Genomic DNA, 25,228 nt, shown 5'->3' on the forward strand with positions numbered 1-25,228 from the left:
ATCGCGGCTAAAAATTGTATGGAATGGCGTTGTTCTGGACATTAAATCCGCAACTACTGACCGCGAATGAGTTAATTAGACCAGACGGCGTGACCAAATGCTTCTTGCTGCGTAGTTGAACTTCCCTTAATTAGTCTCTGATTCCAGGTACAGGAGATAATTTCCCGTCTGTGGATGCATCGACGATTCGTCAAACTCTGAATACTCCCCTTTTTTTTTCTGGGAAATTCAAAGAACAATTTGCTCTACTCTTATCTACCCTCTGTACACAGATTACCTATATACCTGCAGATATAAATCCACGCTGTCATCAACATTCAATTTTCCGAAGCTCCAACACATCTTTGCAATTCATCCGTCGACGACGACTTTTCATGACAGTCTAGTGCCCTTTGGAGCTTTTCCATCAACTCATCGGTCTGCTCTTTCGTTGGATAAGGTTCACCTTCGAACGTTGACTCTCCAGAGTTTGATCGCCCGAGCGATCTCTTACCTACCAAAGCGGAGAGCATTAAAGTGACCATAGGTATTCCAAGTCCCAGAAGAAACATGGGATGCATTACATGTTTCATTCCATGTTTCTTAAAGCTATTAAACAACTCCGATAAAAGGCCTTCTTCCTTCTTTCCAAGCTTTCCATACAAATGCGGCTTTATCTTCCCATATTTTGCAATATAGTTGTAATAGTACGGGTCATACGATTGTGCATAAAGTTGCGAACGGTATACGTTTATGTCGGGTGGGGGATGACTCGCATCTGGAAACCAAGCTCCTGCATCTTCGTAAGGGTTACGATAATTTACAAATTTTCCATGACTTCCAGGGGGATTAGTGTAAATCAACTCTGCGCCTGGTGGTGGTACGACACCCTCTTCGGAACCTTTGCGAAGTCCTGGAGGAAATCCGACCCTCGATTGGGCACGATAATATCCACCAGGGTAAGGCGTTGGCCTTCTTCTTCCGTACAAGGCTGGATTCTGGCCCCGAATGACGAGTGGACCGCCTCTTCTTGATAAAAATTTTTCAACAGGGTATTGGAAATTTCCCATATAGTTTATATTTCTACCAGCTTGTTGCTGTTGGTAATATTTAGTACGTTGAAGATCGTAATTCTTCTCAAGTGTGTCTTGCTGTTGTTGCATCTGATTTTGGCCGATAATATTCAGCTGATCTGCGACACTGACGATTTGTTGACCAGGCAAAACTATCTCGGATATATGGGGCTGAGTAGGTGCTGAAGATTCGCTAGGATTAGCCTGAGTTACGGTCGTCGGACTTTGACCATCCAGATATTCTTGTAGTGCAATTTGTGACTCTTGAGGAGTCTTAGAGTTGAGGAACATCATCAAAGCAGATTCAGACCTCCCTGCCGATTGCTGATTAACGGGCTGATTAGTTTCAGAGTAAATTATTTGACTCTGCGATTCCGTCGTGGGATTATTTCTGTCCAACGATTCATCCTCATGTATAGTTTTGTAAGAATTTTCAAACTGCAACTCGACTACCGGGGCAGGATCGTTTCTTGGAGAAGAATTTTCCCCGTTAATTGTACCGACCGGATCGTTAGCTGAATATAAATTATGAGAACGTTCTGCTTTCAGGGCTTTTGCTGCTAGCAAATACGAGTCTTCCGTATCGGTATTTCCCAAGGAACGAGCCTTAGCTGTTTTTTCATCAGCGAATTGTGACTCCTCAGCTGTATAAATGGTGTCTTCGGTAAGGGGATTTCCTTCGAAATTGAGCTGCCCGCCGACCAAATTTATCGTCAAAAATAAAATCGGCAATAATGACGTCCGCATTTTTCTGAAACAAAAATGAGTTTCCTTTTATAGTAATCATTCCCCAAAGAACATTGATCACGATTTATTCATAATGTGAATAATCAAGGCTGAAAAATAGGCTGCAAAAATTATATCTCTCGTGACTGAAGGCTTCAAATCATCATGTCACGAATCATATTCGCGGTGAGTTGAATGTATACAGTTAGTCTCTACAAATGGTTAACAAAACTGGTATATTGTCATTAGTAGCGTGACTAATAATAAATTATTAAATCATTTCATGCTTTATAATGTCCCTTGTTTATAAACTATAATTATTTAAGAGATTTGAAAATATATGAAGTGAAGTTAAATCAGTGGCTTTAGTATTGATCTTTAATTACCGATCATGATTCCAACAAGCCTTCAAATTTTTTTGAATAAAAGTTTTCATCTAAATATAGATTCCAGTATTTTGAATCACATAAGAAAAATAAATAAATAGGAAACAAGAAGCTTGTTGAACAAGTTTGTTACGTAAAGGAATATTCTAATGATCAGCGTAATTCATTGTAAGATAATATAAATACGAATTCCCAACCCTCCAGTGCGTCTTTTTCTTTGATTTTTTTTTTTCTAAAAATAAACCGAACGAAATCTATTTTGATTTGAAATCTTCCGACATAAATGGCGTTAAATTTTGTATTTTTATTTAAATCCGCGTAAACCTACGTTGCAATTGATTATAGCTCAATGAAAAATTACAAACTATTGCAATAGTAATCAAAGTCGACCTCAAAAATTAAGGAAACTTTCAGGAAGTAAGTATAAATTTTTTGAGTCAGTCAGAGTCTAAAGTTAGTCAGTCAGTCCGTAAACTTGATTCACGCGATGAGCCGGTCGAGAGAAAGTAGTATACGGATCCAAGAATAAAAAAGTAAAGAAAAAAGCAAAGAAGATGAAAGAAAAAAAGAATAGAAAAGAAAACTAAAATGTACATTCTCCGCCAATTCACGTACATGGTATAGTCGAATATATTTAAAAAGTTCAAGGTGCGCCGTGTGGGTATAATATACCTGTGTAAATACACAAACCATCGGATGTCCACCTCGAATTTTATGCATAGCAAAAGCAAATGGCTTTCTAAAACCGTTAATTTCATTATACATACAAAGGTTGTCTCCATCTCTCCTCATTCAATACTTTGATATTAACCCTACGACCAATTTATCTTCTCCTCTTTTTTTTCACTACTTCAAATAAAAATTATTTAAATTTATATTTGGAAAAAGTAATAAAATTTATCATATTGAGAGAAAAAATAACTTTGATTTTAGTCAAACGGATACGATTTTGCGGTCAAACATTGTATAAATTATAATAGCATAACATGTAAATTATGACAGCACGTGGGATTCAAAATTATTCCGCGCTATATAAATTTCATTTTACTTAAATAAATATTTGCATAAGTCACCTATATCTCTGCGGGGGTCACAATAATTGTTTGAGTGAATAAATCTGAAGAGACATTGAGAAAAAAACCGAATCTGCACGTGCATCAGAATCAAAGTTGTCTTCCTTACAAATAATATCATCAATTGTCATTGATTTTGTTGTAAGTATTGAACCGTTAGCAATGATTATTGATCAGCCGATAATTGACCCGAATTTGTGCGTGAGAAACGTACTAGTTTTTCTAGTTTTTCTGAATTTAGAACGAATTTGAATAATTAAATAATTTAAATTTGCATATCACACACCTGTGCAGACCATATCACGTAAGAGTTGAAATTGATTGGAAAAAAATAGGTTTTTTTTATTTCCAACTATTTGGATAAATCTATATTTGTGACTAATTTTAATCAAAGCTTATTCAAAATATCTACTTACAATTTTATAAATTAGACAGCTCATGTACGGTAAAAAAAATCATCCAGAAAATTATTAAAGGTCACGGTAATGACAATTTGTTGAAATAAACAAACGGCAAATTATTATTGATAAAATATAAACTCTCGCGGAATATATTGAATCAATTTGTTTTTTCTGATACTTTTTTTCTTGGTTTTCAATTAATATTTCCAGGTTCGAGGAACGCGGAAGCAGCGCAATTACGAGCGTCTTCGGTTCCGTCCATCCAACAGGTTTAAAGGATTTAAAGATACTGAACGTGTCTCTCAAGTCAAGAAAGGCGTTCTTGAATTTAAATTCCCTCCAGGAGATGTTCCGCACTCAACCTACACACCTCACCTCCTTCTACTATAGAAGCAACATAATTATGAATTATAAATTATTCACACCATACACAAGACTATAACTACATATACTGACGTCCACGTTTTACCTACATAAAAAAAAAAGTTTGCATACACCGTATAACTTATTCGTTTTATTGTAACATCTTCCCTACCTACACCTTGAACTTTAAAAATTTTTCTTTTTTTTTATGTCAAATGCAATTCCTCGATTTTTGAGTATTTTATTTTCGCTTACTAATTTTCATTATATTTTAGTTTTATTCGAAATTTTTTTCTGTTTGCCTTTTTTTCATAAGAATTTTATGGATGCCATAAAGTTTTATGCGTTGATAATGAGGCACTTATTATATCATCGTTAGAGTTAGAGACACCGGAGATAAATGGTCTTTGTCTGCTCTGTATAAAAAAATAAAAAAATAAACCAGTAAAATGACGATGTAGAATACACGACCGTGAAGGAATTTCAAGGCCGGAGAAAACCATGATCATTTTTACGAACCTTCACTCATTTTTCTTCTCACTAAAGTTCAGTCAAAGAAAGCAGTCGCATTTGATTCTCAAAATTTGGAAAAAAGATGAATAAAAATTTTTTTATTAAAGGGTTTACGGCCGTCTAGACTTTAATTATTACATGGGATTTTTCCGGGTCGTGTGATATACACATGTGAATATTTATGTACAGGGCATTTCGGGTCAATATTCCGGCTCCCCAATCATCTTACGTACAGTTAAGAGAAAAAAGATGTGATTTCTTATCCCACTAGAAATAAAAATCTATTCCAATCAATTCAAAATTATGATATCTGTTCTCAGGTGATTCAAGAAAAAATCATATAAACCCATAAAGATCCGATAGCAATCCTTTTTTTTACTATTTTTTGTTTAAGGATGTGACATTAATAAAATACACCTGAAAACTTTCCAGTTAAAATAATTGGGAAGAAAAATGTGTATACATATATATTCAATAATATAAATGCTATTAAATTTGGGATTGATGTAATTGACCCGGAATGGTATACGTTTTTATAAAAAAAAAAATCAGATAGAAAAAAAAATTGCGGGGTTTTGTATTTCGTTTTGTATATACGAGTGTAATTGTGACACGAATATAAGTCAATAGTTTAAGTCTCAACTCGGAGCAAAGGTTAAATCTTCAACTAACCCTGTTAAATTAATGAAACTCGCCGCTACTGGAGACTTTAACTCTTCATATCCAATATAAAATAGTCGCGTGCAGTTGACAATTATAATCACGTGTTACATTATACACCACATATTGTACATCGTTCGCAGACAAAAAATAAACAAATAAAAAATTTAAAGAATTCAGACAAAATATGCACACATTTGGTGGAAAGAAATTCAAGCATATTTTATCAGATGATATAAAAAAAGATAAAAAAATATGGATAAAAATGAAGTGAAATGCCACAATTTTTTTTTCGACAAAATTTCAATATTATCGAAATTATTGGCTTTTCGGGAAAAATTCGTGAATTACAATGATAATATGAATAATAGCGATAAATCTAATGAACGTATAATCGTAATGGTTTTTTTAAATTGCACCATTATAACACAGCGGTGGTCAAGAGTCTTGATCAAGGTCAATGACCTGTTAAATCATGGTCAATAAATATATATATACATACATGTATATATATATATATATCTGTACTTATTGTGTTACGGCAAAGAAGAATGTAAGAAAATACTTCTTTTTTTTCGAATGTTAAATGAACGTTATAACATGGCTGTTTGAAATATAGTTTGGGAAAAAGAATTAACATTTTCACGGAAAACAGTTTAGGTTTTTTTTTTTTTAAGGAATGATTTATGAATGAGAATTATATTTATAAATTTACCGGTTTGCTTTACGTTCCAATGTCATAAATGTAATAATATATACAAAAAATGACAAATTAATCGTTTGATTAATTAATAAATAAATGAATCTAGGTAAACATCTGCATGATTTTTTCATTTGAAAAAAAACTACAGTTATAAAGATGGGTAAGGTAATACCTAAAGACTGACGGCTGCATCGGTATAACATACTTACATATACTTTACATCAAACCATACGATTAAGAAAATCATAAAAATTCAATAAGCAAAAAAACAATCATTTCCTCTGAAAATTTTCGACTGCATCTTCCGATGATGCCAAAATTCGCGTGGTTCTCCCTCATATTTTTTTTTAAATTTACAATTAAGAAATGAATAATGCACCTCACGCACTTGACCGATGCTTATCCACGCGATAGAATTTTTCTAAAAGAGATCCGTTTCTTTGAAAACAAAAAAATCAAATTTTTTGCACTGTGGAACGATTTTCTTTTTAAACCAGGTAATTTTGAATATCAGCTAATGTGATAGAAAATAGTAATATTAATAATTTTAGGTGAACTAATCGTCGCAAGTTTCGCGAATATCAATACATGTATGTATAATATATCAGGATCTAAAATAGTATGCGTTGCAAATGTGGCTCGAAGAGAAAGCTTGACCAGGCTAATATCCAATTCGGTAATTCAAACTTAAGAATCATCCGAGATATGTGTGTTGCACATACATACGATGTGTATTACAAAGAATATGCAGGTCAAAAGTGCGAAAAAAAACGCGCAAGCCAAAAAAAATATGAGCGATCATTGAGTTGTATAAATTATAAATGCAAAAAAAAAGATCCTCCACCTAATTCGAAAATCATGTTCGAAAAATGCACTCCTACTATTGCTTTCTTTGTTCTTGTTTTGAGATTATTTTCTTTTAATAATATATTTTATTTTTATTTATCCTAATATTTTTTTCTTTTAATTCGTGGGCAATTGTGTTCACGTCCAATCAAGTGTTGAGATATAGATTGTGATCTGCCCTCTTATTGTTAGTTTAGTTGGTTTTATTTAAGTTAAAGCCCAACGCGCCTCTTTACAAGTGAGCCGGGCATGAAGAGCAGTTCGTATAATTGTTTCATATTACATTTGTCGTCCACTGCGTCATGTTACGTAGGTATGTCAGACTGATGTAGGACGCGATCAAGGGAGTAAAGAGCTTTCAAAATCAAGTAACGGGCGATGTGCTCAAAGTATAAAGACCACTAAAAACGTAGAATAAATTTTTTAAATTCACTCGTGTATTTAATTTAATCGAAGAACTGCATAGTTTTTTCATCGCTAAAATAATATATCTGAATATAAAGTGAAGAAATTTTTATTGTAAATTGAAAATAAAAAAATATAAGACAATTAAAAAAAAGGACTAATAAAAGATAATATGGAAATCAACGAACGGAATAATCGTTTGAAAAAAATGTGGGAACGGTGCAAGGCTTTTTTACTCAACGTTCATTTGAATACCGACCAAATATTCTATCGGTGAGTAAAGTTTGTTCTTTCTCGTTGGTAATATATTTTTTCTCACTACAATTATCGAGAACGATCCCTAATCTGATCTAATATGAATGGTACGAAATTGTTGGGAAAATTTGTAGAGTAAATGTAATTTACTGTATAAGTGACTTCATCTGATACGCTAAGTTTTGAAGAGTTTGGTTTTATAGAGTCAAACAATTCATGCGGACCATCTCGTTTGTTACCTACTCACGGTCTTCTAATAAAGTAACAATTACGCGTTTAACGTTAAGAATAGAAACTACGTGTAGAGATTAACAATATCGCATTGATAAATTTCATATACCTTGTGAAGTATATCGCTCTGCTTTGATTCCCACTGTGGGACCTGCACTAATCCAGAAGAATCTTTGACTGGAGATAGGTCAAAAGACATTCGAAAAATCAAAAGAGTTGCCAAAGATCAATAATCAAAGAATGATTGATTCAATCAGGTTGCAAAGTAGCTGATTACTGAAAGAATGAAATATGATCGGTGATGTTAATGAACGTAGAGAGTATCGAATCAATTTTTTAGAGCTCTGGAGCATTGGACTTTTGACCATTTGAATACATTATACCTTAGATCAATATTTCGAACGGTTACAAACGCGGCGTGTAATTTAATTAGAAAAGATGGGAGGCTACAATTCGTCTCATTGAACCAAAGGTTCTATCTGGAATTCCATTCAGAAGCTAATCATATTAATAGCATATACAACCAGAGTAATAGAAGTAAGATGAAAAAAAGGAATAAAATATATATGTATATAGATATTTTTAACATGCAAATAATGAGAAAAATCTTTACTCAGGATAGGGTTGAGCATCGGAAGGAAACCGTGGCTTTGGCTGATCATATCATTTTGCATAAACGTGATTTGTGGACCGGGACTTATATTTTGGGCAGAGGAGCTTGACGAGGTTGAGCTTTTCATGCCAATGGATTCCATTGTCAGAGCGGACGCCTCGTGGGTCAAAGAACACTTCAAAGACGATCTCAGATATGAGAGTATTATCATTACTGCTCCAAATGTGTTTGATCCACAGGTTTTACAAGCTGTAAGTGAAATTTAAAAATTATGAGTTTTATTTGAAGTACTCTAATTATTCTCTACTGATGCAATAACATCTGTGGGCACCTGAGATCGTATGAAGTTTTCTAATCGTCGAGTTCTTCATGTTTATAATGCACCGTCACCTTATTTTCCTCAAAAAATTTGAGCACTTGTTTAGATTTCTTGCTGTAGTCGCTTCTGTGGGATATAAATGCAGTTAACAAATTAACGTGGGTAAAAATTGATCAACTGCAAGCCTGACTATTTAATTTATTTTATTTTCGCAGATAAACGACATAGAGGATGCTGTCAAGCATATCGTTGTCAGTAACGCCACATGGCACGACGTGTGCGCAGGGTAATAAATTTAATTTCTTTTCTTTTTTGTATCCTAATTATCTCCCTGAATTTTCGGTATTCAACATTTCTTTGCAGATACTTAACATGGTTTGAAGATGACGAAGGTACAGTGGATCTCACCGAGATAGAATTTTCTAAAGAAATAATGGGCAATTTAAATACAACTGTTGCAAATGACTGCCTATATCAATCACTTCTGAAATTGTGGAGCCCTGATAAGAGAAAAAATTTCAACAACACCAGCAAAGAATCATTGCTCACCGACATCTCTGCTGCATTAAATGATAAGTAAGTTCTCTATGTATTTGAGACTCATTTTTGATGAGTATTGAATTCTTTTAATTTTCTAATTCCATATTGATCGTTGATAAAAATTTCCAGAAACAAGAAAAATATGCTCATGGATGTTTCTCTATTATTATCGGGTGTGGAATACGATAGTTCTGGAAACGTAACAGGTGCTAAGGCAACAATCCTGAATTGGTTGTTAAAAAAATCAAATCCTCAATCCCCAGATTGGGAATTGGAGTTCATTGAACAGGTGCTCTACTCAAATCGGACATTACCTGAAGGAATGGCAGTGTACGCAGTTGCAACAAGAAGCTTTCAGGACTTCATTCGTCAAGTGCTCAACAATAACATGACTACTCTATTTTGTGGCCTTTCGTTGATTATTGTCTACATTATCCTAATGATAGGAAGGTGTAACATTGTCCAACAGAGAATTTACCTGTCGATAATCGGTGTTTCCGTTGTTGGACAATCAATCCTCTCTGCCTATGGGATCTGCTACTACATGGGTTATTTTTACGGGCCAATTCACCCGATACTGCCGTTCTTATTGTTGGGCATAGGAGTCGACGACATGTTTGTGGTGATGCAGAGTCTCGATAATGTCACAAAGGCCGAAAAGCCAACGGATCTAACGGAGAGGATAGGTAGAGCACTGCAGCAGTCAGGGATGTCTATAACCGTTACATCTGTAACAAATATAGTGGCCTTTGCAATTGGTGTAACAACTGTGATGCCCTTCCTGGAGTCATTCTGCATGTTTGCTACAATGGGAATTTTATTTCTCTACATTTATGAGATCATATTTTTCGTTGCCTGTCTAGTCTACGACGAAAGAAGACTCGAACGTCTTAAAGATGGGTGCTTTTGTCGCCCGCAGCCTAATTGGGTACCGAATGAATGCAGTAAAAAAAATATGCAACAGATGATATTCGAACGGTTTTTGGGACCCTTTCTTACAAGAACTCCTGTTAAAGTGGCCGTTCTTTTTCTCACCGGGTTTATTCTAGGATCGAATATCTGGGGTCTCTGTCAGCTGGAGCAGCATTTCGACCCAACTTGGTACTTAAATCAGGATTCTTATCCGATACTATTCAACAATAAACTCAAAGAGCATTTTCCAAAATACGGTAAACGAGCTGGGATTTATCTAGGAGGTGTTGACTATTACAAGGATCATGAGGCTCTCGTGAATCTTACAGATGCCTTGAATATGAATCCATACATTAATAATCAAACTATTGACTGTTGGTTCATTGCTTATGACAAATGGCTCAGGGTCGAAAACAAAGGTAATTATTTTTTCCGAAATTAAACTCAATTATTAGGTTTTTCCTAGTAATGCGTGAACTTTTTTTTCCAGAACCTGAAGACAATGACGAATATTATGGCTATTTGACGGAGTATTTACTGTTAACAAAGGAGGGCCAGGGATATATCAAAGACATCAAATTCAATAGAATACCTATTGGGGAATACAATATTACGGTAACACTATGCTCTCAGAGTTCACATCTTCTCATACTAGTCATCAGGTGATGAGTTTAATTGAAATAATTTTGGAAATTTCCTGAAATTTCAGACTTCGCAGATACAGTTACAACACGTCTTGATTAACACTACATCAGATCAAATTCGAGCTATGGAATTAATAAGAGATTCAATAAACTCTGTGAATTTCTCGAATGGAAATGAACACATAGCAGTATTTTCTCCGGATTACGTATCGTGGACCGCAAATAAGGTGTGTACAAGGAAGCACAATTTTTACCGTTTTTGATAATATGATTGAGAAATTGATCTATGGGATAATTTTCTTTCAGATTATCGGAGAAGAATTGATAAGAAATTTGGGCCTAGAAATTCTGGCTGTAGGTGTGGTGACGATAATATTGTTGCGAAATTTGGAAGCGTCATTCTGGGTAATTTGCTGCGTATTATTTACACTCGTTGATCTATTAGGGTCCATGTATTACTTAGGTTTGACCATAGAAATATCGTCAAGTATTATGGTTCTGCTTTGTGCTGGACTCGCGGTAGATTACGCGGCTCACGTTGGACTGGAATTTACCCGAATGAAAGGAACGAAAAATGGTATAGTATTCTCAGACTAAAGAATTATACTTGGAAGTGCTAAAAATTTACATAAGCCAACTAACAATAACGTTCAACTTTTGATCGTTTTTAGAAAGGGCTGTAGCTACACTAAGCGTTATTGGACCAGCTGTATTTAATGGTGGTCTTAGCACTTTTTTAGCATTTGTGCTACTTGGTGCCAGTGAGTCGTACCTATTCAGTACCTTTTTCAAGGTGAGGTGATTAGATGCACAGAGGAATTGATAACATTAATAATTTTCATAGTCACCTAAAGAAATCAGTTTTGCAACCATTTTTTTCTAGCTTTTTACGTGTGTCGTGGTGTTTGGTCTCTTTCATGGCCTCTTTTTTCTGCCTGTGATACTCAGTTTATTTGGGCCAAGAGAAGCAAAAACTGAAATCGTTGGAGAGATTAAGTCAGACCAGCAGATTCCCATGAATAATAAAAGTGAGCTCTTAACTTTCAACCTTCCCCATTAAGCAACAGTCAATAGATTTGGTTTGATGAATCATTTTCCTCACTCAATAATCAACATTTTCATTGTTTTAGGCTCAAGTACAGACGTGGAGCAACAGGATTCAATAAAGACTGCGTAGTACATGTTAATGGATACGAACGAGCACAAAAGTTTAACTAGACCAAAGATTTCTTGTGTTTGATCTTCGTTTTTTTCTTACAATTATTTGTGTTTTTCTTAAACTGTTTGATATTAATAAGTAAACGTAATTTTAAACTCACGTTTATTTCTGCTTCCTAGTTTTCACCTCCGTCCATCCGTCGTCTTCCTCCATTTTTTCAATGTTTTCAATACTGTTATTTTGTTCAGTTGTCACAACCTGTTGACGACCCTGACCTTGGCTATCTGAACCTGGTTTTCTCCCAGTAATCCATGTCTGTGATGGGGGCAGCTTGGCTAACTCTATTACTGCTGTAGATTCATCCCCTGCTAAACAATATTGATAGAACCTGAGGAGCTCTTTGGCAACGTCAATTGCGCTGTCATCTTGTAATTCTGTCTGAAAAGCTTCATCCATGTATTCTTCTATCTCTGCAGCAACATCGTCACTGTCCAGATTTTCTGCAAATAATTTAGTAATTTTTATATGATAAAGTAAAACTTGGAAATAGTTTCATTGCAATTTCATTAGAATTTCAACGTACCGTTCATGTACAAAACCTCTGTGATGTATGATGGAAAGTCCTCAGCCTTCTCTCGGCTTCCCATCCCATGATCGACAGCTAACTAAGATTTAAGAATTTTAGTTAGATAAAAAATTTTCGAATAAAAGTGAAAGAAAATGAGAACAGTTCATAAATCTGTATTCGTGAATCGCTAAGTAGCTATCCTGAATTTTCTCTATCTGAAAAAAGCGTTCAATGGTGTGAATAACCATGGTATTTGATTAGTAAGAGTTGGAGATACCTTCAACGCTGTCCAATTGCTCAGAACTCTTTCTGATATTGTGAGAAAGAAGTTTTTGGTATGTGCCATTCTTGTTCTACTGATTTTCGAACAATTTTAACTCAGAATGTTCTGCAGTCAACGCACGCTGCAACAGAAAAAATCGAACGTGGGATTTTGAACTTAACCTGAACCATTGAACTGAACCAGAACAAAGTGGTCTATTTTGCCGATAGGGAAGAAAATATTTTCCACAACTTACCGACAACATCGAGTGCGTGAAAGTGTGATTACTTTATGCAACATGATGCAAAGAAACGCAAGCAGCGCACCGTAGTTGTCTCTTTCACAGTTCCACTGGGGGGGCTTTACACGAGGTGCTGAAAGTTGGTGTTTCTCTTTAGGCTATAATAGAAAGATTATTTTTTGTAATCCTTTCTACGATATTAATGTATATTTCTTGATACACAACGATTCAAGGTACGTTTTGGTGCAAGTTTTCTTCAAAAAATATTACCGAGGAGTTTCCCTATTCGTCTAAATACGCCTATAAATAATCCAGTATTACTACCACTAGTTCGGTCATTTGTTTTTTAGAAACGTCACATTTACACCAAAAATGATCGCGAGTGCGTCTCGTAGTAGCAAAACAGCTGATCTGATAGCGGAATAACGATATCAACTATAAAGTGCGTATTTATGTTCGTGGCTAGCTTTTTTTTCTAACTCGTATTTATAACCCAGATCTATTTGAATATACGTTACCGAATGCCTGGACCATCATCTATCAACAACAGCCGACACAAATTTATATCATATTTATTTACAGTGATTTCAATTTCCAACTGTCAAATAAAACCGGGATTAGTTCAATTTCAGCAATCCAAAATCGGGCACAAGCTCAGGCAGAATACTCTCACAGACTCTTTGGGTTTCCAAAAGCATCGCGAGCTTATTTCCACAATTATTCTACATAGAACTGTTACTTCTTTTTACCTTAAAAATTTTGCCATGATCCTCTCAGTTACTTTCAAGAACATTGATTTTTCTCAGATGTCAGGTGAAGAATATGACAGTGAAATGGACTACACGGATTCCGATTGTGGGGATCCTGGTTATGAGGACTATTACAATACCCAACCATGGGGCAGTGAGGCAGATAACGATGGAGACTCAGATCCGAACAGAAGAGATCCAGAATTTGCAATACATGAGTGTCTGCGTGTTGAAGAAGTTGAGAGACTGTTCAATGAGAATGTTGAAGAACTGAGTAATAATTTACAGATTACGCCGTCCCTAGCCAAAGTATTGTTGCACGCTCACGAATGGGCACTGCAAGATATTGTCCTTAAATACCGTAATGACGCTTCCAGTCTTCTTATTACCTCCAAAATCAAACCCTCTCATGCACCCAACAGTAGCTCTGTATTAAGAGGGTCAAGAACAGGAACTTGCTCGGTTTGTGTGGACGTGTTATCATTGGAAAAATTTGCCACACTCACTTGCGGGCATTCGTTTTGTAAGGAATGCTGGTGTATGCACTTTGAGGTCCAAATAATACAGGGCATTTCCACCGGTGAGTTTTTATCCTATCACAGTTATTCAGCAGTTCTGTTAAAGAATTAAATTTCTTCACTTCACTAAACAATTAATGATTACCAGGAATCGGTTGCATGGCACAGGATTGCGAAGTTCTTGTCCCAGAAGATTTTGTGCTGTCTCTTCTCACAAAACTCACAATGCGAGAAAGATATCAACAGTTTGTTTTCCGAGATTATGTCAAGTCTCATCCACAGCTACGTTTTTGTCCAGGACCAAATTGCCAGATAGTTGTGCGCTCCAAAGAATTAAGAGCAAAAAAAGTCATCTGTTCCACCTGCAAAACACCATTCTGGTAAATATCTGCCCAACAGTGTATAAATTTTTGAGTCACTAACGTTATACAATAAAATTTTTTTATTCTAATTGCGCAGCTTTAGATGTGGTATGGATTACCATGCGCCAACCGACTGCGGTACGATAAAAAAATGGCTCACGAAATGTGCCGATGACTCTGAGACTGCTAATTATATATGTGCTCACACCAAAGATGTGAGTTATTGCATAAAAATGTAGCGATCGTTTTCTTAAAAACCATTTGGGTTATGGCTCATAAAATGTTGAATTTTTATATTTCCTCATTCCAGTGTCCAAAGTGCCACATTTGCATAGAAAAAAATGGTGGTTGCAACCACATGCAGTGTTACAACTGCAAATATGACTTTTGCTGGATGTGCTTAGGCGATTGGAAGGCACACGGTAGCGAGTACTATGAATGCTCACGTTATAAAGAGAATCCCAACATCGCTCGTGAAAGTGTGCATGCTCAGGCGCGAGAAGCTCTGAAAAAATACCTACATTATTACGAAAGAGTAAGTTTTTAATCTGTTAGTTCCGACTAGATACTATCATATTTGAAAATACTAAGTTAATCTTACCGGATTTGCGCAAAAATTATTTCAGTGGGAAAATCACAGCAAGTCTTTAAAGCTAGAAGAGCAGACGCTCGAAGCAATAAAGTCCCGTATTAACAAAAAAGTTATGATTGCCAGCGGAACATGGATAGACTGGCAACATTTGTTCGAAGCTGCTTCTCTGCTCGCTCGTTGTAGATATACACTCCAATATACTTATCCTTATGCATACTTCATGGAGGCGGGGCCAAGGAAGGCATTGGTAAGTGTTGCAGGAAAAAATTGTCCTCTCTAATCTGCAAGTGAAAGACAAAAAAATAAACAATAAGACATAAAATAAAATCAATGAATCATCTGTTATTTCCAGTTTGAATATCAGCAGGCGCAATTAGAAGCTGAGATAGAAAACTTATCGTGGAAAATAGAGCGTGCCGAAAAAACGGATCGGGGTGATCTTGAAAATCAGATGGATATTGCTGAGAAGCGTCGGGTGACATTACTCAAAGATTTCTTAGAGGTTTGACACGTTGCTGAAGTTAACTGCACATTGTTATCTTCCGATTAATGTGTAACCAAGTAAACCGAGTTTTGGATTATCATCTCGGTGAGTTTAATTTACCATCTCATAAACCTCCGACAAACTGTAAGAAATGAAAATATAAATTGTCATTGGATAACATCTGTTTTCATTCATATAGTTATTTAAGTCGCAACAGTTGAAACCGAATTTGCAATGTACTATGTATAGGTTCTTTGTACACTTATCATGAATTATCAATATTTAGTTACGCAAAAAGTTATGAAACTTTTAATCACCATTGTATTATTTAATTCATCTGAAACCTGTGTTAACTCTCGAATTCATCTGCGATTGATACAAATTGAGAATTTGTTTTTCAAGATCAAACCATTCTTTAAATTTCGAAACTTTCTCACATTGCTCTTGTACATACATAAGACTGTTTGTGAGCATAAAAATTATCAGAACGGATAAAGATTTCGAACTGCCAAATAAACTTTCTCCGTTCGATTTAAGTAATAAATCATTGACACCCTTTTTTTTTCTTTTATAGTCAGAATAGTGAATTGTCGTTTGTTAAGTACGTCCGTTGAATTTGTTTTGTATATTGTTTAGAAATTAGATATGAGTTGTATTATTACCTGTGTAATTTTTCTAGAAAACAGAATGATAATAATAATAATAATAATAAGGAAAAAAAATCGAAATCTTTTCAATTTTCTTTTTGCCTCATTATTTTTTCCCTATCACTTTTTATTATCGAATATCGAGATTAAAATCAAAGCGAAATTCATTTTTTCACCTACTTATCATTATTAATTCACTTTTTTATCCATTTCATTCAATAATATCACCTCACGATTTTTTTCATTGTCAAACTGGGGCTAGTTATTACAAGTTTTTGTTTCGATTTGGTTAAAACTGAATTTGATAAATTTATTGCTGCTTAAACTGGGTGGTGGTGAATAAACTGTTGGAAAATTATATGCGTAGCTGATCGAGTTAATTTTTTTTCTCAAGGCAATACAATGATGGCAATGGTTTATTTTTTCTTGCAATTTCTTTTTGTTTCACGGCGTTTGTCCGATGCAATTGTTGATAATTAACTGTGACGAAGAAAATAAAGCGAATTGCTTTGTCTTTTCATATGGTAATGAGAAGAAAAAATGAATAAAAAAAATATATCTATATATATACATATAGACCACTAATCATAGTACGAAGAATTGTGTTAATCATATTGTAAATAATATTCGATAAGTTTACACGATTATGCAAGGGTTGTGTGAAATTTTTTATGATTATATCATGAGGTTTAGCAAGATTATTGAAATATGCTTTGCGCACTATAAAGCTTAAGCATAATTCAATACATTTCTAATAATTATCAGTGATAAGGATTATAATCTTAGGTAAAGAACTACTCCAAAAGAAACAATGAAAAAAAAACATAATACTAATAATGATAATAATAATTACTGAAAAAAAATGTAATATTTGATATTACAAATAAATTTAAGCAACTGAATCATTTTGTGTAATTTTATCGACAATTTTTATTTGATTTATCACTGAGTTTTGTCTTTTTTTTTTTCTAATTATACAACGTTTCTAATCTCTATGAATTATAATTGTTTACTGGCGTTACGTACATACATACATGGGTATGTATTTTTTTTCTTCAACCAGAATTATGTTGCGTAAATAATTCAAAGATTCATATATATATACAATATATTCATTTATATTACAGTATTTATTCGGTTTTTTTGTTTGTGTTGACGGACATAATTTGCAGTAAAATCTTTGAACAGGACGATTTCAAATCATTCAGCAACACTTAAACACAGAGATTTGATAAATTTCTTTAGAGCGGACTAGAATGAATAACTATTACTTGGAAGAATACTAACAGTAAATTATTTGTGATTCTGATTGTGAAAAATCAACCCAGTATTGGTAATTTGTTCAATAATTTTGTCTGATAACAAGTTTTTTTTTTTTTAAATCAATTTTTTATCGAAGAATTTTACGCTCGTTTCAACAGTTTTAACAAATAATTTTTTTACCGTAGAAAATTATTTTGAGTTATTATTAAAATTATTATTTTTATACAAACAGACAACGTCGTTATCATTTCAATAAATGTCATTGAATTTTTTAGGTCAATCAATTCAGCTTTGATCAGTCTTGCAACGGTTAAAATATCTTTTTTTCTCAATGATCATTCATACATTTCATTATTTAAGATGATATAATTTGCATTGTTCTTCATTAAGATTAAAACAGATCTAGTTACTGATGCCCCCTCAAAATCGTATTTCGATGAAAGTGGAAAGAAAATCTAACAAGTCGGAGCCAAAAAAATCGCGCCAAGGTTTGGTTTGAATTGTTCATAACAAGGTTAATAAAGAACAATGTAAATATGTAACTGAAAATTATTTTATACTGCGATGAAATATTGCTTATAATTATTACCCGCCAGAAGATTGTTAACCGATGACATTGCATTACATCTGCCACCAGCCATTCACCAAACTGTGAATTGGATATAGTATAAAAACAATAAGATTATAACGACATAAAATTATCGTAAATAATCGAGTGAATTTTCGTTGTAACATAATTATTATGCGTATGATTAATATCGACATTGAAATGGCAGTACTTAAGAAGTTTTTCAAGAAAATAGAATAAAGATAAAAAAAACAGAGGTTGAAAATAAATGACGCAGATTTGTTCGATAGAATTAACAGTGAAGTTTCAGTATTTTTATATGAATGTTTTAGAGGGGAGAAAAAAATTTCTTACTGTGCAACGCAATTCGAAAACTATTATACAAATAAGAGATATCCCGCCGAATTCTCATCCATATTTACATGACTTGATTGAATTAACTACCCATGCACAATGGTGTTCTGTTCCTTTATACTTTCATATTCATAAACGCGTCGCGACGATTTCTACTAATCAGTTGAACAGGCAGCGGAAAATCTAGCTAGTTTAATTCACTCAACGTTTTGCTACGAAACTGATAAAATTTGGCTAAAAAATATGCGCGTCCGTTGATGATTTTCTGAAGAACAGAAATCAAAACGGTTCGATTTGCGAATCATATGGAAAATTTTTAGGCATTTACTGTTCAGCCTCTGTCAGCCTCTTGTTGGATTGAATTAAAGAATCGAATCGATTACCAGGTCAATCGAACTTCTCTTCCTTAAAAGCCAAGTCTATTGCGCACCCAACATCGTCAACGATAAACGCTGGTTTGCAAAGGGCCTCTTCAACGGGTAAAAAATCTCTGGGGCTGTGATCCGATATGAACTCTGAATCTCTTTTGTGGACACCAGTTTCAACCAGAATACTTATACAGGCTTTTGCACTAGACTTAGTCCCATCATGGCCTATCAACGATTCCATATTTTGCGATTTACTTCCTTTTCCCCTCGCGTAACGAGACAAATATTTGTCATAGAGGTTTGCGCCAAAGACATCCGTATTTATGTTGTCCCTGTAAATTAATATGAACTGCTGTAGTATAGATATCTGACGTTTTACCAGGTAAAATAGTAGTCGACAGTGCAAACAGAGTAGCCTTATCCTGTCTTCGAACAATGGCAATATCAACAAAGCAGAAATTAGTTGATGCTAATCTTCTTGGCAGAGCTTTAATTTTACGATATTTGACCATGATATTGATATTATCGGTGAAAGCAGTTGATTATTTATCATGGACAAATCCGAATATAGGCGTATTACCTGATAAGATAAAGCATCATACATTAAGTGCAACTGATGCAGCAACATCTCTATTTTTATACACATTCTGTGATTGAATAAAAATAAACAGGGTCGCTTACTCAATATGTGTGTTATTAGACAATACAGAGCTTGTTACGTCAATAACAAAGGTAGCTCTAGATCAACTCACCCAACGGCATAAATTGTTTCTATGCTATGATCGATTCCAATACTCTTGGCATGTTTGAGCAGCATGCGATTAGAATGGTGATAAGTGACCTCACTAGGTTTTCCCACAAGGGCAGTGTACACCATGTTTTTTCCAGTAACTTTTTTGTAGAGATTTTCAAGGCACAGTAGATATGCACCATGACCATATCTAGGTATTGGAGCCTCCGCTACCCACAAAAGATCCATATTACAGGCCAGCACTGGAATATGAGGGTGAGGAATATCCAAAGGCATGTTAGTTGGCATTCCGTCGGTTATTAGAAGGTCAACCATCAGTTGTAACGATGTTTCCCAAGCCTTAGGTTCCCCGAACATAACGATTCCTTCAATTCGTGGAAAGTCTGGATCTATCGGTCCACAGCGTGGGTTTCTTTTTGACACATCAATGTAGTCTAGGGAGGGAAAGTTTTTGGCAAGTTCTTCTATCGTAATTGTATTTTTAAAACCTAGTTCATTAGCTATGGCCTTTACTGGCCCTTGCCCTGATATTAAAAATTGTTTCTCGTGATATTGCTTGAACATCTGCAAAGGCGAGTGAGCCATCACTACCTGTTCTTCTTCGACTTGGAAACCGATCCATCGTGATAAATCCGACGCTTTTTGACTCCGAAGTGCATTACCACTGTTTGTTACAAACACTGTGGGTACTCGGAATTTACCATTCGGATCACGCAAGCGATCAAAAGCCTTGGGAACTGGAGGTAAAACAGTTCTTCCACGGACTATTACTCCATCTATGTCGAATAGGAGACCAAATTTCGGCTTTGTACTGAAATGCTGAAAAAAAAAGAGCTACAATTTTTCATATACTAGTGCAAATATAAAAGTTAAATCTTGACCACTATTTTAAAAAAGTTCTAAAAATTAATATGAGAAGGTTTATGGAAGGAATGGAAGTTACATTATGTGAAACCTGCTTTGTTTGCAGATTTTCTAGCATAAAGAATGACTCCACAAAAAAATAACAAAGCAAATTTATAGTCTGCTTTGAAAAGTACATGGCAACTCGATTTTTTGGGTAAGGTTTAATGCCCTGATCTGTGAGTAATTGAATAACTGAAGCGATTCGTTGTACCTCAATTGCTCGGTATACAGATAGCACTGTTTGTACATTTTTCAAACACTCAATTAGCATCAAAGAGTGTGAAGTAGGAAGTGAAAAAGAGAAGTTAGAGAATATGTTAACCTTGGTATTTATATTTAACCATTATTCCTTGAGGTCATTGTGATTAGGCAACTTAAATGTAATTAAAGAAATTCTGAAGTATGAGTCTATGAATAGCATTTACTGTATTCATTGATAAAGAACATAAGTATGGTCAATAATAATAAACGATAAAAGGCTTACTCTAATCCCAAAGAATCTTCCGACTTCTGGCTGTCGTAGAAATAAATTGACTAATGTCATTGTATATGAGGTTTAGTTGTACAGTGCGATTATTATTTTTGAGTTATAATTCTCTAAAATACTAAAATGTTTTATATAGAACAACGAACGTACGGAGCGTACATTATGTACTAAAGTCTACCGTTCAAGTCTGATTGTTATGAACCAGGTTATGATTATAGTGTTTGTTGTTAATTGTTGTCATTACCGCCCAGAGGCGCTCCTGCGGTTCGATAACTATTCGATCATTGAGATTCGATAACCGATACCATCGCTTTTTTTAAATTTGAGCGCTTTCAAACTTGAAAAAGTTTTGACAAATTGCATGCTCATCAGACTGCGCAACATGTTGAACGATAAATTTATTTTTTTATACTCAACGCTCTGTGCAATGCTGGCGTTGAGTATTTTCATTTATGGATACGTGCCACTATCCTCATTACCAAGGAGCACAGCGAGTCATGGAGATCTCCCAATTGAAATAGACGGTTTTAGGTAAGTCTGCTGCAGGTTTGTGAGCTAAAGAGCATATCACTTTATCTTTTACAGTGTCAACCAAGAGGAAGTCTACTTTTCGCATGTGAAGAAGTTGGTTGTAATTATAGCAGATTCTTTGAACATGGACGTTTTAACGGACAATGCCCAGGTTTACTTGCCCTACACAATGCAACTAATTAATGACAGACACGGTTGCATCGTCCCGTGCAGAATACCTCGACTGTCTACCACCATACAGAAGATCAAAGTATGAATTAATAATAGTAAATCTTTGTTTCTAAAACCATTTTTTAAGGCATTAAACCAAATTTTATTTATCCCCAATAGACTCTGGCCACTGGAACAACGTCATTGTTTGTAGAATCAATCCTTAGCACATTTAGGATAGATGAATTGAGAGTTGATAGTATTTTATATCAAGCTAAAAACAATAAGCACAACATTTCTCTACAAGGAGGCAAACTTTGGACTCATTTGTTCCCAGATATCTTCACAGTTGTCTCTAAAGTGGTTGATGATGAAAAACAGTTAAATAAGAACTCAGTTGATTATTCTACACAGATGATTAATAGCACTGGATCGAATGAAATCTCCTGGAGCTGGCTTCTGTTACATCACTTTAGATTGAGTCCTTTAGAATCTATTTTTGACTCTGAGTACAGAAATTCAATAAACCAGCTGAGAAAAATTGATCAAGCTATCGAATCTGCCTATGCAACATTGAGTGCTGAGGTAATCCTAGTTATGAAAGACCACCTCAATCTCACTCCCTTATTTTGCCTAATTTTTTAGACAAATGACTACCTAATACTTGTTGTTGGAGATACTAGCACAGGGGGAGGATCTAATGGTTTTTCAAAACCCTATGAAAATCCACAAGCTATTGCTCCCTATATTCTGATTGGAAAGTCCTGTCTGAAATCACAGTACGTGGAAACACAAGCTATTAATTGATTGCAATATGATGATCTGTAAAATGATTGCTACAGGTCACTTAATCTCATGGATGACATCGACTTAGCACCTACTCTGGCTGTGTTAACTGGCATACCAATTCCAGCTTCAAGTTACGGCAGATTAAGTTCCAACTTCCTCAACTACTTAACTGATGATCAAATGCTCTATGCTTTGTACTATAACACAGCAAGATTGGCGAATCTTTCCGTGCAGGTGGAAACGAAATATGACGAAGATCGTAAGAAACAATTATACCAATTTTTTTTTTACACTTGAGATGTGTGAAGGTTTTAACTGATGATATCTTTGAATATTTATTTTCAATTAGCCACACACTTGCTTTTCAAAAAAGCTGTTGTTCAACATGGAAATTATTTGAAGGCTACAGAGTTGGAGGAGCGTCTTCAATTGCGAGATACAATTAAAGTGCTCTATTCAAGAACAGCAGAGTCCTATTCTCATCGTATAAAGAACGTTCTGAACGTTTCAGATGTTTCTATTCAATATCTAGCCTTTGTCTTGGTACTCGAGGTATGATTGGATCAGAAATTGTATTCACCAGAAATTGATATAAATAATTAATAAGTGCATTTGTCTTCTAGGCCATGATAATGCTCGTAAATAAATTAGACAAAGGTGGTGAGAGCAGGACGGTAAATTTCATAGTAATATCCATATCAAATCTTATGATATTGACATGGGTATTAGCAACAGGGATGTCAAAGCGTGGCACATCCTTCATTGCCATGCCTACTTCAAAGGGTTTAGTTATTGGAATAATCACTTTGATAATGTTCTGCAACTCGTACATCTTGGCCTCCCAAAAAAGCTTCCTAACTCTGATGATTTCGGTAAATATTTTGCTACCAAACACCCAAACACTGATTATCCCCTGACGACTTTAGAAATAAACTAACAACCAGGCTTGGTCAGCGAGATCAACGCAGCAGACAGAAAGATCAAAGAAAATTGTGGACACCGTATCATCTAGCATGGATGAACCGGTTTTATCTAACACCAAATTGAAGACTAACTCCCTCTTGGTGCTCTTGGTGACGGGCACTATTATTCACGCTTTTAGTTATCTCGAACAGAGTTACATAAAGTACGAAAAATGGGTATGGTTCTATCTCTGGAGTTCGTTGTGCTGCTTCATCATTTATAAATGTTTTGGGACAATTTATCGAAGCAATCGTGATGCAGTTCTCAATGCACCAGCTTTGAATTACTTAGACTACAATGCCATTCCAGTTGTTTTGTCTATCCTGATCATGCACAGGATTATCTTAGTCTATACCGGCATCCAGGATTGGCTCTTGTACGATAGCGATCACCTATGTGCTTCGATATGCTTGTTGTTTGGTAAGTGAAATAGCATTTTAATTGAAACTTACATTTGATGACAAAGAGAATTTTCCTATCCTTGACCAGGTCTACTGCTGCTGGGGATCACTTGCAGCATTTATTACGAGCCCTTCTCCTCTATACTTGATATAATCATCATCCGTCTCCTACTAGTGTTCTTGTGTATCTCTATATACTTGTCCAATGTGGCTCGAGGGAATGTTGGTCTTCCTTATTACGGAAAATCAGAGTAAGTCTTACCTTTTGAATAAAATATGGTGGAGATACATGAAAAAAATTACCCTGTTACAGCGGTGTCCTCGAGATGACATTGTTCTGGTGTTCATGGACACTGATAATTGGATATGGACTTGGGTTCTGTACGATAGGAACTTGTTACAAGGGTATCAGTAGCACCAGACAGCTCATGGCAACAGCAGTAACATGTTGGGGATGCTTCTCAGCCCTTTTCACACAATCTCACAGAGTGCTGCTCATCCCCATAGAGATGTTGTTTGGACAGGTCATGAGCGACGTATTCCGAAAACAAAATCAATGTCTGATTATTTCCCACATCTGGCTAGGACACTTATTCTTTTATCATCAAGTGCGTTTTACTCTTAACTCGTTTTTTTTTTGCACCTGCTACGCGATGCAAAAAATTCCAGCAGAATTTTCTGTCCTAATTGATTCTCACTTCTGATTGTATCCTGCAGGGATTCGGTTACAATCTTGATGAGATTGACTTGGCTGCAGGGCTTCTGCACTGGACAGGTTTATGCTCTTTTATCTATGGGGTGTGTCTGATTTTAAACGTCTTTTCTGCGTTGATTTTATCCTATCTTATTTGCATCCATGGAATGCTAGAAAACAACGTAAAAAAAAGGTTGGTTATAAATCTATTGCAATTAATTTGATACCAAGAAATTTCAAAATTTGATATATGTCGCTTAGCTCATCAGAAGGAATCTCAGAAGCGAACGCGACATTTGGATACTGTCAATTCATTCTACTGTCGGTGTACTTATTGAGCATGTTAGTGCATCGCTACAACGATTGGTTCTGGGGTATTTTGACTCCAAAGTTCCTCTACGAAGTAGCTTACACATTCATCATCTTTGGAATCATGATCACCATGCTGATAGTGGGGCTTCTTCATGACCTCTGTCTAAAATCAAGAGTCCCCTACCTGTAACAACATCTTTTTTAGCTGATCTTGGAAGAAAGAAAAAAGAAAAATAATGAAATGATGTCAATCAAAATTTATGAAATTTTTTGTTATACACAAGATTAGGCACATGTATTTCCGTTTTTATAAATAAAATGATGTTATTTCAAACCGTTATTTGGATCTTGCATAGCTTCAGAGAGAACAACTTTCCCCATAGATATATTGAACATCTTTTACTTCGCCAAATGGTGCAGATGAGTCATTGTTTCAATGATTTTTTCGAATGGTTTGTTGACGTATT

At 35.1% G+C, this 25,228-nt stretch overlaps 6 protein-coding genes across 16 annotated transcripts; 3 read left to right on the forward strand and 3 right to left on the reverse strand.

Annotated features, from left to right (window-relative positions):
* Positions 1–285: 285 nt before the first annotated feature.
* LOC105687328 lies at positions 286–12,100 on the reverse strand. 4 transcript variants are annotated; one of them, XM_048656027.1, is made up of 5 exons: positions 11,491–11,587; positions 9,565–9,814; positions 8,559–8,672; positions 8,228–8,476; positions 286–1,803 (listed from the first exon to the last, which is right to left on the reverse strand). In XM_048656027.1, exon 5 carries the CDS (start codon positions 1,797–1,799, stop codon positions 318–320), a length of 1,482 nt encoding a protein of 493 aa, XP_048511984.1. In that variant the 5' UTR covers positions 1,800–1,803; positions 8,228–8,476; positions 8,559–8,672; positions 9,565–9,814; positions 11,491–11,587; the 3' UTR covers positions 286–317. The 4 variants fall into 4 exon arrangements, with proteins under 4 accessions (XP_048511984.1, XP_012258313.2, XP_048511985.1 ...); XM_012402890.3 differs by lacking the exons at positions 8,228–8,476; positions 8,559–8,672; XM_048656028.1 differs by lacking the exons at positions 8,228–8,476; positions 8,559–8,672; positions 9,565–9,814; positions 11,491–11,587 and adding an exon at positions 11,962–12,100.
* On the forward strand, positions 6,225–11,850 carry LOC105687331 (patched domain-containing protein 3-like). The gene is made up of 11 exons (XM_012402892.3): positions 6,225–7,401; positions 8,232–8,478; positions 8,762–8,832; positions 8,910–9,122; positions 9,216–10,417; positions 10,489–10,613; positions 10,708–10,869; positions 10,949–11,219; positions 11,314–11,435; positions 11,526–11,670; positions 11,773–11,850. Exons 1-11 carry the CDS (start codon positions 7,301–7,303, stop codon positions 11,817–11,819), a joined length of 2,706 nt encoding a protein of 901 aa, XP_012258315.2. The 5' UTR covers positions 6,225–7,300; the 3' UTR covers positions 11,820–11,850.
* LOC105687330 (pre-rRNA-processing protein TSR2 homolog) lies at positions 11,962–15,412 on the reverse strand. 4 transcript variants are annotated; one of them, XM_048656037.1, is made up of 9 exons: positions 15,103–15,412; positions 14,948–15,018; positions 14,285–14,501; positions 14,011–14,214; positions 13,622–13,867; positions 12,888–13,030; positions 12,647–12,773; positions 12,385–12,466; positions 11,962–12,301 (listed from the first exon to the last, which is right to left on the reverse strand). In XM_048656037.1, the coding sequence occupies exons 7-9, from the start codon at positions 12,713–12,715 to the stop codon at positions 11,964–11,966; spliced, it is 489 nt and encodes a 162-aa protein (XP_048511994.1). In that variant the 5' UTR covers positions 12,716–12,773; positions 12,888–13,030; positions 13,622–13,867; positions 14,011–14,214; positions 14,285–14,501; positions 14,948–15,018; positions 15,103–15,412; the 3' UTR covers positions 11,962–11,963. The 4 variants fall into 4 exon arrangements, with proteins under 4 accessions (XP_048511994.1, XP_048511993.1, XP_012258314.2 ...); XM_048656036.1 differs by having other exon boundaries at positions 14,948–15,006; positions 15,103–15,394; XM_012402891.3 differs by having other exon boundaries at positions 12,888–13,005; positions 15,103–15,394.
* LOC105687327 (potential E3 ubiquitin-protein ligase ariadne-2) lies at positions 12,948–15,998 on the forward strand. 3 transcript variants are annotated; one of them, XM_020853125.2, is made up of 8 exons: positions 12,968–13,105; positions 13,223–13,314; positions 13,679–14,201; positions 14,288–14,519; positions 14,599–14,716; positions 14,812–15,036; positions 15,128–15,340; positions 15,446–15,998. In XM_020853125.2, the coding sequence occupies exons 3-8, from the start codon at positions 13,679–13,681 to the stop codon at positions 15,599–15,601; spliced, it is 1,467 nt and encodes a 488-aa protein (XP_020708784.1). In that variant the 5' UTR covers positions 12,968–13,105; positions 13,223–13,314; the 3' UTR covers positions 15,602–15,998. The 3 variants fall into 3 exon arrangements, with proteins under 3 accessions (XP_012258311.1, XP_020708784.1, XP_012258310.2); XM_012402888.3 differs by lacking the exon at positions 13,223–13,314 and having other exon boundaries at positions 12,948–13,105; XM_012402887.3 differs by lacking the exons at positions 12,968–13,105; positions 13,223–13,314 and having other exon boundaries at positions 13,322–14,201.
* LOC105687373 (haloacid dehalogenase-like hydrolase domain-containing 5) lies at positions 15,582–21,129 on the reverse strand. Of its 2 annotated transcripts, XM_048656033.1 has the most exons (4): positions 20,919–21,129; positions 19,530–20,347; positions 18,793–19,109; positions 15,582–15,719 (listed from the first exon to the last, which is right to left on the reverse strand). In XM_048656033.1, exons 1-3 carry the CDS (start codon positions 20,976–20,978, stop codon positions 18,797–18,799), a joined length of 1,191 nt encoding a protein of 396 aa, XP_048511990.1. In that variant the 5' UTR covers positions 20,979–21,129; the 3' UTR covers positions 15,582–15,719; positions 18,793–18,796. The 2 variants fall into 2 exon arrangements, with proteins under 2 accessions (XP_048511990.1, XP_012258401.2); XM_012402978.3 differs by lacking the exon at positions 15,582–15,719 and having other exon boundaries at positions 17,290–19,109.
* Positions 21,015–25,088, forward strand: LOC105687370 (GPI ethanolamine phosphate transferase 2-like). Of its 2 annotated transcripts, none has more exons than XM_012402970.3 (12): positions 21,015–21,452; positions 21,507–21,702; positions 21,783–22,187; positions 22,248–22,381; positions 22,445–22,650; positions 22,741–22,943; positions 23,015–23,263; positions 23,336–23,774; positions 23,844–24,006; positions 24,069–24,363; positions 24,473–24,642; positions 24,711–25,088. In XM_012402970.3, the coding sequence occupies exons 1-12, from the start codon at positions 21,283–21,285 to the stop codon at positions 24,949–24,951; spliced, it is 2,871 nt and encodes a 956-aa protein (XP_012258393.3). In that variant the 5' UTR covers positions 21,015–21,282; the 3' UTR covers positions 24,952–25,088. The 2 variants fall into 2 exon arrangements, with proteins under 2 accessions (XP_012258393.3, XP_012258394.3); XM_012402971.3 differs by having other exon boundaries at positions 21,016–21,452; positions 23,507–23,774.
* The last annotated feature ends 140 nt before the right edge of the window (positions 25,089–25,228 follow it).

Source organism: Athalia rosae, chromosome 5, assembly GCF_917208135.1.
Source record: "Athalia rosae chromosome 5, iyAthRosa1.1, whole genome shotgun sequence".
NCBI classification, from domain to species: Eukaryota; Metazoa; Arthropoda; class Insecta; order Hymenoptera; family Athaliidae; genus Athalia; species Athalia rosae.